This window comes from Nothoprocta perdicaria, unplaced genomic scaffold (assembly GCF_003342845.1).
Source record: "Nothoprocta perdicaria isolate Ctin4 unplaced genomic scaffold, notPer1 scaffold_20, whole genome shotgun sequence".
Lineage (NCBI taxonomy): Eukaryota > Metazoa > Chordata > Aves > Tinamiformes > Tinamidae > Nothoprocta > Nothoprocta perdicaria.
Window position 1 is genome coordinate 2,770,329 of NW_020455205.1, and position 17,947 is coordinate 2,788,275.

The 17,947-nt window shown below is 39.3% G+C and overlaps 1 protein-coding gene across 1 annotated transcript in view; it reads right to left on the bottom strand.

The window, feature by feature from the left end:
• COL24A1 (collagen type XXIV alpha 1 chain) overlaps positions 1–17,947 on the bottom strand; it is a 115,634-nt gene that overhangs the window by 81,789 nt on the left and 15,898 nt on the right. The window contains exons 5-9 of the mRNA XM_026038019.1: positions 12,894–12,947; positions 10,329–10,382; positions 7,848–7,901; positions 7,380–7,433; positions 1,908–1,952 (exon numbers count right to left, since the gene is read on the bottom strand). Of these exons, the coding sequence (XP_025893804.1) occupies positions 1,908–1,952; positions 7,380–7,433; positions 7,848–7,901; positions 10,329–10,382; positions 12,894–12,947 (261 nt within the window). The remainder of the gene's footprint in view (positions 1–1,907; positions 1,953–7,379; positions 7,434–7,847; positions 7,902–10,328; positions 10,383–12,893; positions 12,948–17,947) is intronic.

Consider the following 17,947-nt stretch of genomic DNA (forward strand, 5'->3'; position numbering starts at 1 on the left):
ATAAAAAGCTATTGAAAAGGTCTGCAGAAGACCAGTCTTTAAGATGAAGTATCTGCACTTATCTTAGGTATATCAGAACAGACGTTTTGAAGATTTAAAGAAGAATTAGCTTTGTAAAGAATGGCAGAAGTTCCCCCAGAATCAGGTCAATATAGCACTAGATTAGTCATGAATGTATTGAACCTTTTTCCATCTTTCTTCCTAATCAGGTCCAAAAGTTATTTTTGTTGTTTGTTTTATTACTCAACATCTGTGCATCTGAGTTTATTTTCAGAAAAAAATGCATCTTTCTGAAATGGTGCCAAATGGCCTGGCTTTATCACAGAGCCACTGGAAGCTCCATCCACCTCTGCTMAGTGAATTTGATTTCGAGCAGGCCAAGCCCAAAAACTGAACACTCTCCCAGCCTGACCCTTCCACTTGCTGTCCAAGTCAGGACTTCCTCCCTGAGCTGTTCACAGCTGATCTATGGTGAAACAGCTGCCTTGGGAAGCAAACTGAAAAGTGCAGAGACAAAAWGGTTGCAATGTTTTTTGTTTGTATGAGCTGCCACCAAGCTGATTCTGTCGTTTGCTTTCAACTGGTTGTGATTCTCCTTGTAACGTATGTTATACCACAGAACTGGGATCTATGGTCTCCTACTCTAGCTTAGATGGATCTCAGAAAAAATTACATACATGTAAGAAGAAACTCAAAAAGCAGCAGAATTATTGCATTTACAACTTCATTTTTAAAACACCTCCATTCACAGCTCTTCAAGGAATCCAACAATTCACTGATTCAAGGAATGTGTCTCTTTGCTGTAAAAGATTCTGAAAATGCAGATATGCCAGTGCTACAGAGAAGTGGTAACTGGTCTAATTCATCACATTCTCCAGCCAGGCATGAACACAGCAGCAATACATACAACTTACAAGACAAAACATTTTCCTCCCAAAGTGTTCTCCGTAAGGCTGGTTATTTGCCCTTATTTTTATATTTTAAAAAATACTGACAGAAGAAGTATGGCAAATCTGAGACACTACACTGCCAAATATCCTAAACTTGAATGTATCTAATGGCCTTAAAGGAATTTGCACACTTGACTGCATAATTGGCAGAATTATTCTTCAACGCAAGCCTCAATTCTTTCCTCCATGGTAACCAATTAGTCGCTTTTCACCAGCGCCTACTTTAAAGTTGAGATACACTTCTCCTGAAGCTAACAATGCTATTTTTTTCCTCCACTGGCTATCTTTMTCTCCCTGTTAAATTATAGTCTACTCAGAAAAATCCCAGTGGGCCTGTAATAAAAGTCACCACTCATTCAGTTAAGATTTGTGTCAAACTCAGTTAAAGCTACAGATAATGATCATGAGTGTTTATCTCCCTTCTGGTGATTATCAGATGTTATCATTACCATTTCTCTTTCAGTATTGTTACAAGAGAAGYTCATGTTTCCACTTATACTGCAATTGAGATTCCCATTATTGCTAATAAGAGGCATCAGCAAGGAACCATCTATGAAACACACTCAAATTACACCCTCAACTGGCATGGAAGTGTGAAGAAAGCACCGACCAACCACTTCATTCTCTACATACTAGGAGATAAAAAATGCATTAAGTCAGCAGACATTTTAAAAGAATTTGAACTGTGCCTCYAAGAGGAATTTTACACCAACATCTGCCAAGCCAGTGAGGTGGCCGAAGAAAACAAGCTGGCCTTTTCTGTTTCATTTGGGACATTTTCTTTGCACTGATCTCTCGAGAGTCTGAATTCTTGGTCAGGAATTTTTGATCATTTCCTAAATGAGTCAGTAATTTGCATTGATTGCTTATGCTGAATGCTTGCATTGGATCAGGCCTTCTTCTGTCTTCCCCTATTCCCATGTACTCTACAGCATATTGTGCTCTGCCATCACTTACCGGCTCGCCCTGTGGCCCTCGCAGTCCCAGATAACCCTTGACACCCTGCAAGTAATGGAACAAATGTGAGATAAATACAGTTAAACACACAAAATTAACCTTTTCTTCTAGCTTCAAATGCTCCTCAGAGTTTATCAAAGCTTGTTTGCAGAATTAGTGTTGTTTGTGTTCAGCAGCTCACAAGAGCAAAATAAGAAAGAGGAGGTAAGGAACATTCATGGCAGTTGACAATTTCAGGGTATCAGTGTGGTTACAAACCTGCTTTCATTAAACAAATGAGTACACTGGATGTCTTCCCCAGTGACTGTTGTAAACGGGGATTTGGATTTATTCCAATGCATTTCTACATTCCAAATCCTTGCTGCAATTCCCTCTCCAAACAAGGCAGTTCAAAGGAAAAGACATAAGCAGGGTGTCATCTCAGATTGCTTTAGGGTATTCTCTAGAAAGAAAGAAAGACCTTCCAGGACCCAGGATGTCTATTTGTCTCTATTTTTTTTAATATTAGAGAAAATACCAGGTCATATTATATTATGGAACTTATCCCACTGAAGAAACCAGCCCATTCCTTAACACAGAAATCTTCCCTGTGATGTTGGAAGTTGAAGCTGACAAACTTTTTGGCCCATTCTGTGTTACATATGCTGTTCGTATCTGAGTTTTAGTCTTTTGCTGCATTTAAAGGTTCAATCAAAATATAGTGCTAGAAAAAAGTATTTTATTTCTGGAGAAAAGGACGGTAGGTGCTACTAAGCACTTTTGAGAGTTCCCACGTAGCAGAATTCAGTTTTAAGGTGAATGAGCTTAGCTGATCAGCAGCTGCAAGGACACTCTCAGAAGAGAGACCCACAACTATGAGACAAAGCAGGATGCCTAACCACAGACTGCATGGTTTTACACCACAGAAGCTAACTCCTGACAGAGGATAACTGCTGCACACTCCTAGGTTAGAGCAGTATGTTCATACTGCTTTTCAGAATTGMCATGGTCTTCACTCAGTGCAACTTAGTTGGGAAGGAATCTAAATTATGTTAAAGTGAGTATTATTCCAAGGAGAGAGTTTACACCTGGAGGTTTCTGGTGACTTAGAAGTCTAAGAGGATTAGCTAAATTTTTAAGTCTACGTTCATATTCCTGAGCATACTCATATATAAATAAGTCCCCTTATGCCTTCAGTTAAGATGAAAGTAAACAAGAACAACCACAATTTAACATGTACACATTTGAGAAATGAAATACCTCCCCAATTCTAATGATGATTAATATTTTGATTTGAAAACTAAAAGAGAAAGGTTTAAAGTTTCCAATTATTCCAATGCAGTTTCTAAACTGCACACTACTAAAATACAGTAAATGGCAAGAATACTTCTGTTTGCGTGAGAGAAAAAAACTTTACTGCCAACTGAAAGGACTCAGACAAGCCTTATAAGCCAGTTAAAGTTCCTGACTTCTACCATATGCCTAACACAGTGGGACACAGACTGAATGAAGTCTCTGTGTAGCAAAATAATACAGACATTAAATCATAACAGCAAGCACAGTTCAAGCCAAGCTATCTTAGTTGTGTTCATTCTATTTTATTAGATTTTTTTTCCCCACAACTACTATTAAAATACATTTGGCAACACAGGCAAGTTTAGTAGAAAAACAAAGAAGGTTCTGTGACTTCTAAAAAAATCAATAGATAAAGTCTTATACCACCACTACAAGCACTAGCTACAGAGAATATAAAACAAGTTAACCTAGGAAAAGAATCGAAGATCTGGAACCAAAAATTTCCTGCCATAGGGTAAGTCTAATAAATAAGTGTCCCACTCTGTCACAGGAACCTTTGCAATGACTACTTATCTTCATGTTTTCCTCATAAGACCAAGCTTTGTCTTGTCTGCTGACATTAGTAACACAACTAAGATTTCATCCAGCATCTCTTAGCTGGAATTTCCTAGGGAAGGAAATTTTTTTTYTGGCAAATTGACATAGGACAGATTTGAAGCTTAGTGTGCAGCGTTACTTTCAGAAGGAGCATATGGAAGGCTTCACTGGAAGCAGGCAGATGTGTCCAGCCTCTCTGCATGGAAGTTGTACTATTGGAGATGCAACTACTTCTACCTTGCAAACAGAGGCAAAATCAACCGGCTTAACTTCAGTTAGTTTAACATTATCATTATCCAAAGRAGTAAATGACAGGTTCTCTGCTCTCCACTCTCATTGCTCTATAGCTTGGGCACAGAAGCTCAAGGAAAATGGCACTCTCCACAAAAAGTACTAAGACACTCCGGGTTGCATACAGTTTACATTACCACAGCTACTGCCCTATGTTCATCTATTTGCCTTATTCTTCACAGAATACTGAGAAACATGGAACCCTTCTCAGAGCGCAATGAAGTTTTTCTCCTCTCTCTACACAAATCCTTCAATGTGTCTGATCATACTATATTTTAGCAGGTAAATTTTATCAGGATTTTCTGGAAACTGATTTCGATGCTTTACTATTAAACACATCAAACATACTGCAAAATAACTGGCCAATCTTTTTCTTTAAAAATGTTTTCAAACATCATCGGAAAGTACCTGTGACCACGCATGTGCTGCAGTCATTTTAGTACATTGGCACAAACTCAGGCAAATTTAACTTCCAGATCTCTGCTCTGAAGACTACTACCCTGTGGTTGACAAATCCATTCCCCATTTCTCTCTCTATTAGAGCTTACCTGTCCATACAGGGCAAGAAAGACTTTTTTTTAAAAGAAGGGAGGATGGATAAGAAGGGCSTTTCTCCCATGAGGTCTCTGAACTGTTAAAAGAAATGTTTTCTGAGCATTGATTTTGATGGAAACAAGAACAGCTCCAGATAGAAGATCCACACAAGTCTTCTGGAAATGGCATTCACCTCAAACGTAGTCTGATCTCCTGCCACTGCTTCTCTGTTTGAAAAGATGAAAAGAACTGGCCTCTAAACACTTCATAAACATACAATTATCAGTCCTTACACTAGAAGAAATTTGAAACCCTAAACTTCATATAAATGAGCAGAACAGCCTATTGAATTCCCTGCTACAGACAAGAGAATTAAGTCTTACTTAGTAGGCAGCCACAAGGACACATTACAGTAGCATGTAATGAAAAATAAAATTAATCACAATTATCTCTTTCCAGAATCTTGATTACTAACAAACTCTTGTTTTACTATTTCACAAAGAAAATCAGTGTCCAAAACAGTAGTTACCAGTACTATTGTGCTACACTGAAACCTTCAAAAATCAACTAAACACAAATATTCATAGAAAACACAAGCAATAATAGCGAGCACATGGCTATTCACAAATTATTTTGGTTCAAGAATTGAAAATAATATGCACAYTCACTCCAAATTTCCACAGCATATGTTTCTGTCTAAGTACTGACAATGGTATCATGGCACACACACACACAGAAGAATCAGAACCAGGTTAATAGTGACTAGGGAAAAATCTGTTAATAGTTTCGTGCATACTAGCACAAGAGCAGGCATGGCGATGCCCAGTGGAGGGCAGCAGTTATTGCTGTGGGCTCCTTTGCCAGCTTTAACACTGCAGCTCTTCAAAGCCACTGCGATGTTAATGGGAAGGGGATGCTGAGTTTCTTCAAGAAATGTGTAAACCTCAAGCTTAAGTCTTTCAGGAAAAGACAGAGGAAAAAATGAAAATAAACTACTGATGTGAAATTAACACAGATTTGCATTACATTATTAAAAAGTCTGGAAAAGCACAAGACTTGTTATTCAGTATCAAATACCTCACTGTTTAAAAATTCAGCACAAGCAAAGTCAAAAAAATCAAACAGAAGTTGGAGCAGCATTAATGAACATTTAAGATTTGTTTTTCTTCCTTTCCATATATGAATGAGAAAGATTATCAAAACTATATTATGTATTCAGTGCTACAGCAATTCCCCAGAAGCATTGGGCTATAAGACAAAAATTGGGCTATAAGACAGAAGTTTTGGGCTATAAGACAAAAACGAAAGTAKTCTTACGCAGTTTATCCTTTGAGCTTGAGTATCTCACAAAATAAAAATAACAAAATAAAAATAACTTCTAAGATCACAAGCTAGGAGCACAGGAGGATCTGACTGTTTACTTACAAAGCTTGAATAATGATAACTAAAGATGAAATACTTAAAACAACAAGATGAGGGCTTGCCATTAAAAAATAATAAAGCATAAAACACTTTGCAGGTGTAGTGCTGTTCAAAGGCTGGTATTCCTACAATCTGGGTCATGCAGTATTTATCCTAAACATGGTCTTAGTTAGTGTCTGATGTATAGGATGTGGAAACAGACTAAAGTTTCCAGTGATCAAGTAAGCTACGTTAACCCAGCGAGTCTCTAACCTTCAGATGAGGAGTGAATTCTTGTGGCAGGAAGAGAAAATGACCATGAGATTTTCATTTCCTTACTCCCAAACATCAGTCTCATAATCCAGAACAAATGACAGCTGCTTCCCATCTAAGAAAGGGAATTTAAGTTAAGACAAAACTGCTTTATTGACCAGGCAGAACCATCAGCCTGATGAAGTGGGAAAGTACTGTGCTTGGGAAGGGATTCTCAAAGTGTCCAATATTTGGCTATTACAAGGGCCATCAAAGTTCAGATTTTTAGGTTAACTCTTAGTAGAGGGGATGCAAATTCTTGTCAGAGTTACACATTTTCTCAATTCCCAGAACCATGAGCCACATGATTTTGAGAATTTCCAAACTGCTGGTGCTAATTCAGTAACAGGTGTTTTTCTTTTTTTCTTTTTTCTTTTTTTTCTTTTTTTCTTTTTTTTTTGGCTACAGTTTTAGTGTTTTTTTTGGTAAATTTGAAAAAAAAAACCCAAAGATTTGATTCCATCCCCCAAAAGAAACTATCATACAATTCTAGCAACAAGAGAATATTGATAACATTGACTGAACTAGTCTTAAAACTTAACACTCTTTTTTTTTTTTAACCTTTTTTCATACCTTTTTTTAACTTCAACAGCAGACAAGCTTTTATTAATTCCATCTTCAAATGTCATGAATGAGGCCAAGAATATCCAAGGCTTATCTTGCTAACAACTCATTTCATCCTTTGACAAATGTTTTGCGGGTGCCTTTAGTGTTATATAGTATTACAAAATTTTGTTCTACATTATCTGTTTTATATATTTTTCTGTTACATTTGCAACACACACACAAAAAGTCTTCTGCATAGATACTGATTAAAATCACTTTTTCCCATCTTGCTGATTCTCACTTCCTTTCAAAGGACTCCAACTCCACTCTGCTGCCACGAGTTCATTTAGTTTCAAGAAAGCTTTTGCGCTGATGACCCTGGAGTCTGACGTATTTGGCACTGTACCCCCACCTGGTCAAAACCCCATGCTCCTTCCATGATCTCATGACAACGAGATGCCCACTACTGGGCATGGATTTGAGTGAGAGAGGTTTATAGGAAAAATGGAATCTTACCTTCTGGCCTTTGATCCCAGGTGGGCCTGGAAAGCCTGCTGGGCCTGGATCCCCCTGTAAAACAAAACAGGCAGACCCACTGTGTTTCCTTGGAACATAACTCGGGGTACAAACATGCAGAATTTCCTGTTTGCTCTGCATTCTTGGACATTTGGGATGAAAAATTAGACAATTCCATCTTTATTGTGCTTGTATTTTTATTGATGCTGCCAGGCAGAGCAAGTGTCCTTCTGTGTCATGTACTGTGGTCAAATCACAGCTAGAGCAGACTCTGTTCATATCCTTAGAAGAATCACTACCAACCAACATGAGCAGGAATGAAGAGGCTAAATAATTCAAGACAGTCATTCCATAAGAAGTGAATAATTTCCCCACAAATTAACATATATCTCTAGCTATTACTATTTACTGTGTTAGACTTCAAGAAAAGGACTGGGCAGATGGAAGATTTTTTATAATTAATAGTACCTTTTCTCCACGTTTGGCTTTTCCTGGGGAGGATCCTGGATCTCCTTTAGGACCCTATTACAGAGAAATCAAACCCATTAATATCATCAGGGAACAGAGATTTTAAATCATATGGTCAGTAACAAATACTTTGACTGTTACAGCAAAAGGAAGTGGAATATTCAAAGGAATTGTACTTACTATTACAGTTTTGCTTTCTAATAGCCTTACTGGTAAAGAGCTATAACATAATAGAACAGTTAAAGCTTAGCCTGGAAYGAGATTTAAAGATTTTCTTAATTGCGTAATTTGCCAGAAAGATATTTAATAAAATCCAAATTTGTTTGCAACCTCAGTGCCAACATAGCGATACTCTCAGTTACACCTGTGCAGATGACCCGCTGTGCAGGCCTCATCTATCACGACAAGCTGAGASCAGCTGACTCAAGTTCTGTACAGTTATGTTTTAAACTCTTTTTTGATCTAAACCTATTAAAAGTTCTGCTTGAAGTGAACCCGATGTCTTGAGCCTCCTCCCTCCCATCACCACCGTAGCTCTCCACAGCACTAGCGTATCCCCAGAGCACAACGTAAGGACATTGTTTCCGACTGATAACATTTACCGCACTGTTCCCTGTTCACCCAAGGGAAACCCACCTCCATGACACTGCTGGCTGAGCCTCCCGTGGGGCCAGGGCACCCCATGGAGTTGGACCAGGCTCYCAGGGCCCTCATCCCACCTCCAGAGGCTTCAGTGCCCTGAGAGGCTCCATGGGGTGCCTGAAAACCCGATTCCAAGGTGGTTCACACTCATGTGCAGAGGGGTCCTGCTGGCCTACCAGCCCCAGTGACACCAGTGACACTCCAGGCCCAACATGTTGGTCCAGCCTGTGACACTGGGTGTCACAGCTCCCCAGAGGAGCCCGACGCCATGGTGAAGATAGGCCATGCTGCACTTAGAACAGTGCCAGAATCCACAAACTATATTTGCTTGAAACAATCCTCATGTATAATTGTAAGTGACTTCAGAAGACATCATACTGTTCATGAGGAGTTAAATGCTGCGGACCCTCAGCCATGAGTTATCACTGCTAACACACACCGGGAGAACAACCTGCCTCTCAGCTGGAAGCAATCACTCAAAACACGGCAAAACAAAATATAATTTTGTTCCATGTTTCACACAAGTGCATAAAGGATGCTTCAACATAGCAGGAAAAATGTTTGTACATCAAAGGCAGAATAAAATTATATCCTATGTTACTGCCAGAAAATTGTTCCAACTTATCTACTGTGCTTTAAGATTAAATAAAGTTTAAAGTTCTTCACTTCACCTTACACAGTCAGTGCAAGTCATCTTGTGGTTCATACTTAATCCTTGATGAGCACCTGGCTCATTTCTAAATTAAATTAAAACTGCATTAAAAGTTATTTCAACTGCAAAGTAACATATAGCCTAACAGAAACTGATTACTATGTTCTAGGAGTTAACACATGCATACATGTGTGTGTGAATATACATGTCTACACATAAAATTGCCTTCTATTCTGAAAGCATGGAATCTATCAGAGAACTCATCAGAACGATGATCTAATGCAGGGAGAAAATACATTGCAAAACAGGATAGAGTTCATTTATTTGTCTAGCAAGGTACTGTTCAATATACAGCCTCATAAAATAATAAACGGACATATAATACAAAGCTGAATTAGTTTATGGTGTCTAACATCACAAATTTTATTGCACATCTTTTTATGACCTCGAGCGCTTTCTAACACCTGTCATGACAGGTCAGATTCCTGCCATAAGGAGCTGCACTAAAACAAGTTATGGTTGCTTTTGCTTTTCCCTAACACATCTATCAAATTGTTCAAACTAGATATGAGTTGAAGGCATTTTGCAAATACACAAATCTGTCAAAACTATTTAAATGGCTTTCATTAAACAAGTTTGAAGGGTTTCCAGCTCCCCGATCTAGTATTTTTTTTGCTTTAGCTTTAAATATCACAGCCATAAATCAAGTATGAATGTCTGAAACATTGGCACATTTATACATGAAAGGTCAGACACTGGCAAAAAAGAAACAAAGAAGAATGTACGCAAAATGACTCAGGCTGTTCTTTGTTGTTGTTTTTAATCAAGGCAAAATGTTATAGCAATTAAATATTTATTCTCATTTAAATACCAGTTTAAGAGGCTGGACTGATTTACAGGAACTTTTTTGGGAAGCACAGATTACTTGCATAGATAAGAGTTTCCAGGTCATCAGTCTGTACAGAGGAATTTTTTTTCCCCCTCCATTTTGTCCCATATTTTTTTTCCCAGCTATTTTGTTTTGATCTTGAGTTCGGCTTGACTGGTTACATTTAAATTAAAATTGTTTACAATTGCAATCTCTATCTGTAAACCAATGAAGGCAAGTTGTTTCTATTATACAAAACTGTCTATAGCTTCCAAAAAGTGATTAAGTTCACATATTCAGTATGGATAAATTAACTCACCTTTGGACCTGGCAATCCTGGCAAACCTGGATTACCATGTGGTCCTGGAATACCCTATTAAAGAAGAAAAAAACAAAAATAAAGGGTGGGGAGGAGGGATTATTTAGTACTCCATTGAACAACTATGAACTGTTTGCAGAGAACCACTTTACAGCATCATTTTTGTTTTTAGAACCATCAGTTGAGATTTTAAGGATTCTGAAAATAAACAAACTTCTCAAAAATTACAAATGAAGGTAATACTTTCCTGTWTAAAACTCATTTTTATTGCCTTCCCATGTCATTCCCAACAGTTATCAAGGAGGTGGTCACTGCAGCATCATTCTACAGCTACAAAATATTCAAGCATGAGAATGAAACAGAAAAATTCTGATTATCTCATGCTGCGGTACACAGTCATGCATTACAAAAGGTGGGAATTTGATCAGCTCTCCCTGACTTCGAAAACAATTCAAATTTTTTTAACCAAACAAATCATTACTGGTGAAAACGAGTAGAAAGTGGGCTTGTTGCTGATACAGTTAGAGCACAACAATTTCAGTACTACAGAAACTAAGAGAAACAGAACGGGGTATTGGGGCCATCTATCTCTTGTTAAAACACTACCCAGGATAAACATTTRTTCCTGAGCTTGCTTTGTAACCCCAAGTCCTTGATAAACTAAGAGAAACGGAGGGAAATTTAAGGAAACATTGATCCTAAAGGCTGTAAAAGTAGCTATTTATTTCTTAAATCCAGAAGGACCAAATTAGTGAAAACCTTACCCCTGGTAACAAAGCTTTCGTTGACCCCACTAAAGTCAAGTCTTTACCCAAACAGTTCACCCAAACACCAAAATAAAAAACTGTTTCAACTCTCAAATTCAGTGGTTTTACAATGGATAAAATTCAAGGTTTATTTTTCCACCACATGACTAAATTTACCAATTACACCTTGCAGTAACTGACAGCTATACCTCTTAAGCACTGCCTCTCGCTAAGGATAACGTTGACATAACTCCATAGAAATGCTGATCCCACATGCTGTTGGAGAGATTAGTTTGCACACAGGCAACTTCACTGGCTCTCTCAGGGATTTAGGGAAACAGAAGCAAACAGAAAGTGTCAATGCAACCCCAGTACCAGCAGGGCTCCAAAGTGCAGGAAGTTGGGAGCATAAATGAAGGGCTGCAACACAGAGGGGCAAAAGCTTCCTGGCTACACAGAGGCCTCAGGGAATTTGATCTCGTTAGTTATCAAGTTCTGGGACAAGGCTGGTCCAAAAAATAAAGGTGCTCAAAACAGATTCCTGTTATTCCTGATAATACAGGGTTAGCCATTAAATTGGGGGATCCTGCCCATGATTCAGGAACACTGGCAATGCAGAGCATGCAAAGCTGAAGCAACTGAAAGAGCTGCTAGCTCTGATACAGGAGGATGATTTAAAAGCACTTGGGAAATGAGGTCAAGAAGATACGGACTGAATGGAACCATGCCTTCATATTATATTTTCAAATATTTCTGAGGCAATCCCCTTACCTTCTGCTGCTCTGAAGTGCCCAAGCAATACTCTGCCCTACTGACCTGTGCAGTTTCCTACCCAGCTGCTCCAGGTTTTGAATGCCAGTAAAGTGCAGGACACTTGGGATGGGTTTCAACATGCTCTTGAGCGACAGTCTGTTCAAATAATCCTTCAAATGCTGACTCAAAATTCCCACGCACCTGCCAAGTCTTCGCATAAACTCCTCTCTTCTCTCCCACTTGCCACGTGGCTTGTTGAGCACTCTCTGGCCACAGTCACCAGTGTGTCCCCAGCTCCCCAAACAGCTCAGCAAACCCTCCCTGGCTCGCACGTACCCAACACAGACACCCTCCAGAGGCACTTGCCAAGTATTCCTAGGCACACAGCTGTGCAAACGCAGATTGCCAAGGGAGTTGGCCCTCRCTCACCATGCCAATTAGCCCTTGCAGCAATGGCAGCTTCGTGGATGCTTGTGGTGGCCAGGACACAGGCCCCTACCTCTGCCTGCACCAGGGCATGCTCACATGCACACGTCCACACAAAATAAGGCAATAAATGCGTGCTTTACTCTCTCGAGTATGCTACAAATCACACATATCACTCCTTTTATTCCTTTATTATCACTCCTTTATTTATTGCTGCTGCAATACTAGAGACTAAAACCAATTCCTGGGGATTACTTTTTCCCGTCCAGCAGTGGTTAATTGTTTCCATGGCCTGTGGCAGGCATTGCTCGCTCGCCCTCCTTCCAAAAGCAAACAAACACAATCTTGATTTGCTAAGCAACAGACGGAAGCAGCATGCAAAAACTCAAAATTAATATTACAAGCAGCAAAAGCTAGGTGCAGGTGTAACACTATCCTGTGCACACATCCATGCAGAATCAACTCTGCTGGATGCTTGCAGCACAGAAAAAGGCTGCTCAACCTATCTGCCAAAATATAAAAACCATATACTTCATAATCAACAAGCATATGAATACAGTTGAGAAAAAAAATACAGACTCCAGTCTGATTAGTAATAATATGGCTAGAGCTATGCAAACAATATAACTGTTTTACTCACCCGTGGACCTCTCTTTCCTGACGGACCAGGTAAACCTGGAGGACCTGGAGGACCCTGGTGATACAAAATCAAAGGAGCTGAGGCTAACACGAACACAAGTATAGTGCCATAAGTCTAAATCAGACCAGTTAATGACTTTTTATGCAAACATTCTCAGCTTGAAAACCACTTTCCAAACTACAAGCATGTGTGTTTTTAATCTGGCTGCAAATCAGAGGTTTATGTTTAGAAAGTATTTTAATGAGAAGCTGGAGCCAACAATTGAGATAGTAACTTTTGCTAAACACATTCACATTATGGGAAGACGAACTCAGTTCAGGGACTAGAAAGGAGCAAGTGCAGTTCTCAAAGCGTTCGCAAAACAGAGAATAGAGAACAATTCAGGCTTTCTCATTAGCATGCTGGCAGGCCAAATGAATATTTTACAAAATTCAGAGAAATAACTGTAAAAAAAATAAGATAGCACTTCATTGAAGAGACAAAGTACAAGAAACATAATAAACATGGACAAATAGTTGTTTGGTTTTCTAATTACACACTTCTGATAATAACTGGCAGCACATTCATGTTCATCCTTCGTTTCACTTGTACATAATGAATAACTTTCTAAAGAAATGCATTTTTTAAATGAAAGCACTCATATATATCCTAGTATATATTCAGAAGTAGCTTTTGCAAACCCATTAATTAATCATTGTGAGAATATTAGATAGCATACCACCCTTCAGATATCTAGTTGCTTTGATCACAGAAGCCTTTGCTCTTCTATTAAATGGCTGTTGCTCACTTCCAAAACCACAGGGCCTACCTCACCTCACTCAAAGCAGCGAGATCAGTCTAAAATAAAATCTGCACTAGCTTATATTATATTCCATGCCTCACAGTAGAGTTTGGARGATGTGTGGGCTGAACTTCAGCTATTCTTAAGGGCGAATTCAGCTCCCACCCACGTCAGCACAGCAAGTCCCATCTGCAAACAGATGTAAAATACTCCCTCTGCTAGGGAAGGTGAGCACCAGGAAAGTCAAGGCTCCTGAAGGAAATCAATGAGTTAGCAGGGAAGGACTTGATCTGCTCTTTCATACAGGCTTCCCCACACTCCCTGCACTCCTCTGCAAGTACTGCAGTCTCCCAGCTAAGGCACTAGGAAAAGTACTTTGAATATCACACTTCTTATCAATGAAAGCTAGCAGGAATAACAGGCAAATTACAAGAGCAACTCTAGTCACTATAATGGTGAACAAATGGATTTTGCAGAAAAAGCGGCACTGAGGTCTCCCCTCCTCTGAGAGGGAGACAGAGAGAGAAAATCTCTTAACGCTACTTTAAGTTGTGCTAGGGTGACAGCTACATTTTTAGAAAACTAGAGGTTTAGAGGAGTGATATTACTTTTTCCTAGCAAAGATAATATCACTGGCAAAGATGACAGTGCTAATTAGGGACTTTACACAAYGCCAAGCCAATTACACCTTCACTTGGCCAGCATACAGACAGCTTTGGACAATTCTGGGGATAAAACCGCCTSGGGGAGGAAGGGAGAGATTCTCTCCACCAAATAACTGTAATAAACATAAGAGTTTAATATTTTTACTGGACAAAATTATATTAGATTAAGTCTTCCATAGTGAAGGACACAACAGCATTTCAATACTCTAGATCCAATGAAAGACCCTCTGAGCTCACTTGAGGAAAGTCTGTCAGAGCCATACTGATACTTCCACATAGGCATAGCTCTATTAACTAAATTAAGCAAACAGTGTAGGTTTTTCACTGGAAAAGAAAAGCTGCATTAAAATTGTCCAGCTGACATCTGGAACYCCACTGACTGCAGCAGAATTAGAAAACATCTGTTTCTGAAACTAGGTCCTGCGACTCACGTGGGCTTTCCTGGAAGACAAATGATCATCTATTTTTTTCTGGCTGATAATTATGCAACTCTTAGTGAAACTTGCTTAAACAGGAGATAACTGTACAGGCTGCTCAAAGATCCTTTATACTGTCTCCATGCCTTCTCACCTGTAGTCACTAGGTCATTAAGAGCAGAAGCCCTGACTCCGATATGCTGAGCACTGGTGATTGCCCCAAGCCTGCTTGCCTGAAAAGAGCTCACATGGACCCCAAGGTGATTATGAGGACTTACATAGTCCAGAAGATATTTAATGAGTTATATTACAGCTGTTTCCCTGAAGGTACTGTCATCACTATCACAGGCGTTTCAAAAGAGCTGCAGGGGAGGACTATGGCAGTGCAGAACGAGAGCTCTTTCTGCTGCAATCCTACTCTACATCTGCATTTGACACACTCAGCAGGAAAGAGTTTTGCACTGTAAAGTAATCACTGCTACAGAGCAAGGCCCACAGCACCTTGGATCCTGCTCAGTCCACATTTAATCCTAATCGTAGGGCAACTGCCCGTTCATAGTTGCAAATATTCGTACATATAAAAATACATCGTGCAGAACTACACATCCTTTTTTTCCTCCTCTGTGTAATTTAGAGGATGCAAGTCTGTTACAGTCCCAGGTAACAAGTGTTGGTCTTCAGATCAAACTGTAATACACTACACTTCCAGCTAAGAAAGCGGCCTGTTGACTCCATTTGTGTAAATAATTACTTTTTTTTTCCCCCTCTACAATAGAGGTTTCAATATATATATTCCATATCTAAAAACAAAAATTAGTAGATACAGRCATGGAAAGCTCTTGACCTTACATTCAAATTAGGAGAGTTCCAAAAACAGGCAACTGCTAAGGCATAGAGCTCCCTCCTACTGCTGCTGAAGTAAGGCTTTCCAATCCACCCGCTCAAAGTTTAAGAGATGCACTTTCTTTAGAGAATTCCCAAAGTGCTCCAAACAAAGTGAACTGTTGTAGATCCTGTACAGGCCCTGTAAACCACAGAAGTCAGATTCAGAAAGCGAGTCCATCTGATCTCTTTCAAACCAAGAAAAAAGTTGTTTGCATAGATTTTCCAATTGTTGTAAATATAATTAAGCAATCTGTAAGCAATTAAAAGTATTACTATTTTTTGGCATTTAGAACTTTAACCAACAACAAAAAAYACAACTATGTATAAATATTAGAGGTAAATTTTAAATTTGTTGCTTCAATATGATCAGTTTGCTCAAAACAAACTGTACTTATTTTCTTTAAAAAGGATACTGTCCTTAGTAATTGTGATCATTTCATTTAGTCAGTGAGGGGAGATGCTCAAGTTCCAAGTAATCGCGGCTCGATCCTGGAACACAGACGTAGATGCTGCACTTCAGCCCTTCAAGTGGTCCCCAGTGAACACATTGAACTTTCACAGGTGTTTTCTAGTATATTAAGCTCATTTGTGGAAACACATGTTTTAAACCTGCACCACTAAAGGTGACAGGAAGCATTTAATTTCCCTAGCACAAGCCCCTAGGGTTTCATAGCCTAGACCTGCCGCACCTTGTTCAGTACCCAAATCAGTCAGTGAAGTYCCTCTCTCTAAAGTGAGTGATTGAATCCATCATGACCACTTTTTAAAGGAAGAAATTAAAGCAACAAATTAGTTTAAAATCAATCTATCAAACAGCTAGAGCAGCTAGTTCTTCAGCAAAACAAAACACATTATCCTTCCAACACATAACAGCAGAGTACCTGAAATACAGCAGCAGCAAGTTCCCGAGCACCAAATTTCTTCTATAGAAAGCTACCCCAAAAGAAATTTTACTCCTAGTATCACCAGCTCTGTCACCAATATCGTTACAATGAKCCATCTTTTTCTAACGACCACCAAAATTTACTACTTTATCTTGTCTTTCTAAAACCATGCAGAGCAAATGTCTTTACATGAACTTACTTTGCAAAATTACAATGTTTGTCCCTTATCTCCATTATTTAACAGAATGGATTTGCTCAGTTACATTTTCCAAAACTACCACYGTTACCACAACCCTCTGGACTCCTTCCAGTTCTTTGTAAACAAAAGAACAACAACACCCCATACTTTTCTTTCCAAGTGCCCTAGAGCAAGCAGTCACTTTCACGGAATTTTCCCCTCCCTCTTCTATCCATGTCTCCCTTCTCTACAAGGAAGAAGGTCTACAACAGCCAAATCAATATCGTAAACATCAGAGGAATATATATATATAGCTTTAGGTTATGGATTAAAGCTTTTCAGGTTTTCCGTACAGAGGATGGGCAAACTGCCTCCATTTCAGATGAGCTAAACAAAATGGTCAAGAACCAAGATGAGTTTTTAAGTTGGCAGATTTTAAGATAATAATTTTKCTGCCTGAGCAAGGTGAGGGTTAGTGAATGCTGTTTGCAGAACTGAAGTACATGAAAGCAATTAACTGCCTGATATATCACCTGTGGCTCGAGAGAGCCTCAGCAAGCAACTTTCCTCATCTCTCAAATAAATTACAATGTAAGCACTCTATGACGCTAACATTGCTGATGTTACTCGAGTTTAGCACCATGTCTACGGTCTTTAAACTCCTTCCCTCTGTGTGGGGTTCTCACCCTCTCCTTGCTGTGCCAAGTCCCCCTCTTCTCAATGCCAGGCTTGCATTTCTAACTCCTTCCAGCCACGTCAACTTGAGAGAACTCGTTCTAACCAATCAGACACCCTAATGGACTCCATGTCTCTGTTTTCTACTGCTTCTCCTCCTAGCTGAGCATCCTTGTGATCCACAACACTTTTCCAACAGAAAAAGCTCATTTTTCTGGGAAAGCTAAGTCCTGCACAGACAGGCTTGAAGGAAGAACAGCACAGTCCTTATTAGCCCTCCACCTCTCAACGTGGGGCTACATATAATGTTACAGCAACTGAAATTTTAGGGCTGTGCAATGAAGAATATGATCCTGAAAATAAACAGTAAAATACACAATTATTTTTTTCTTCTCTGTTTATACAGCACCATCATGACCTGCAACACAAAAATGAGTCTCTAGGACTCATTTAGGAGGCTAGACCACATCTAGGACCACAGTTCAGGTTAAGAAGACCCTACTGTGCCATTTTGAACTTACATTTGGAAGGGGATTTCRGTCCTCACGTTTACTATTCATAGTAATTTTG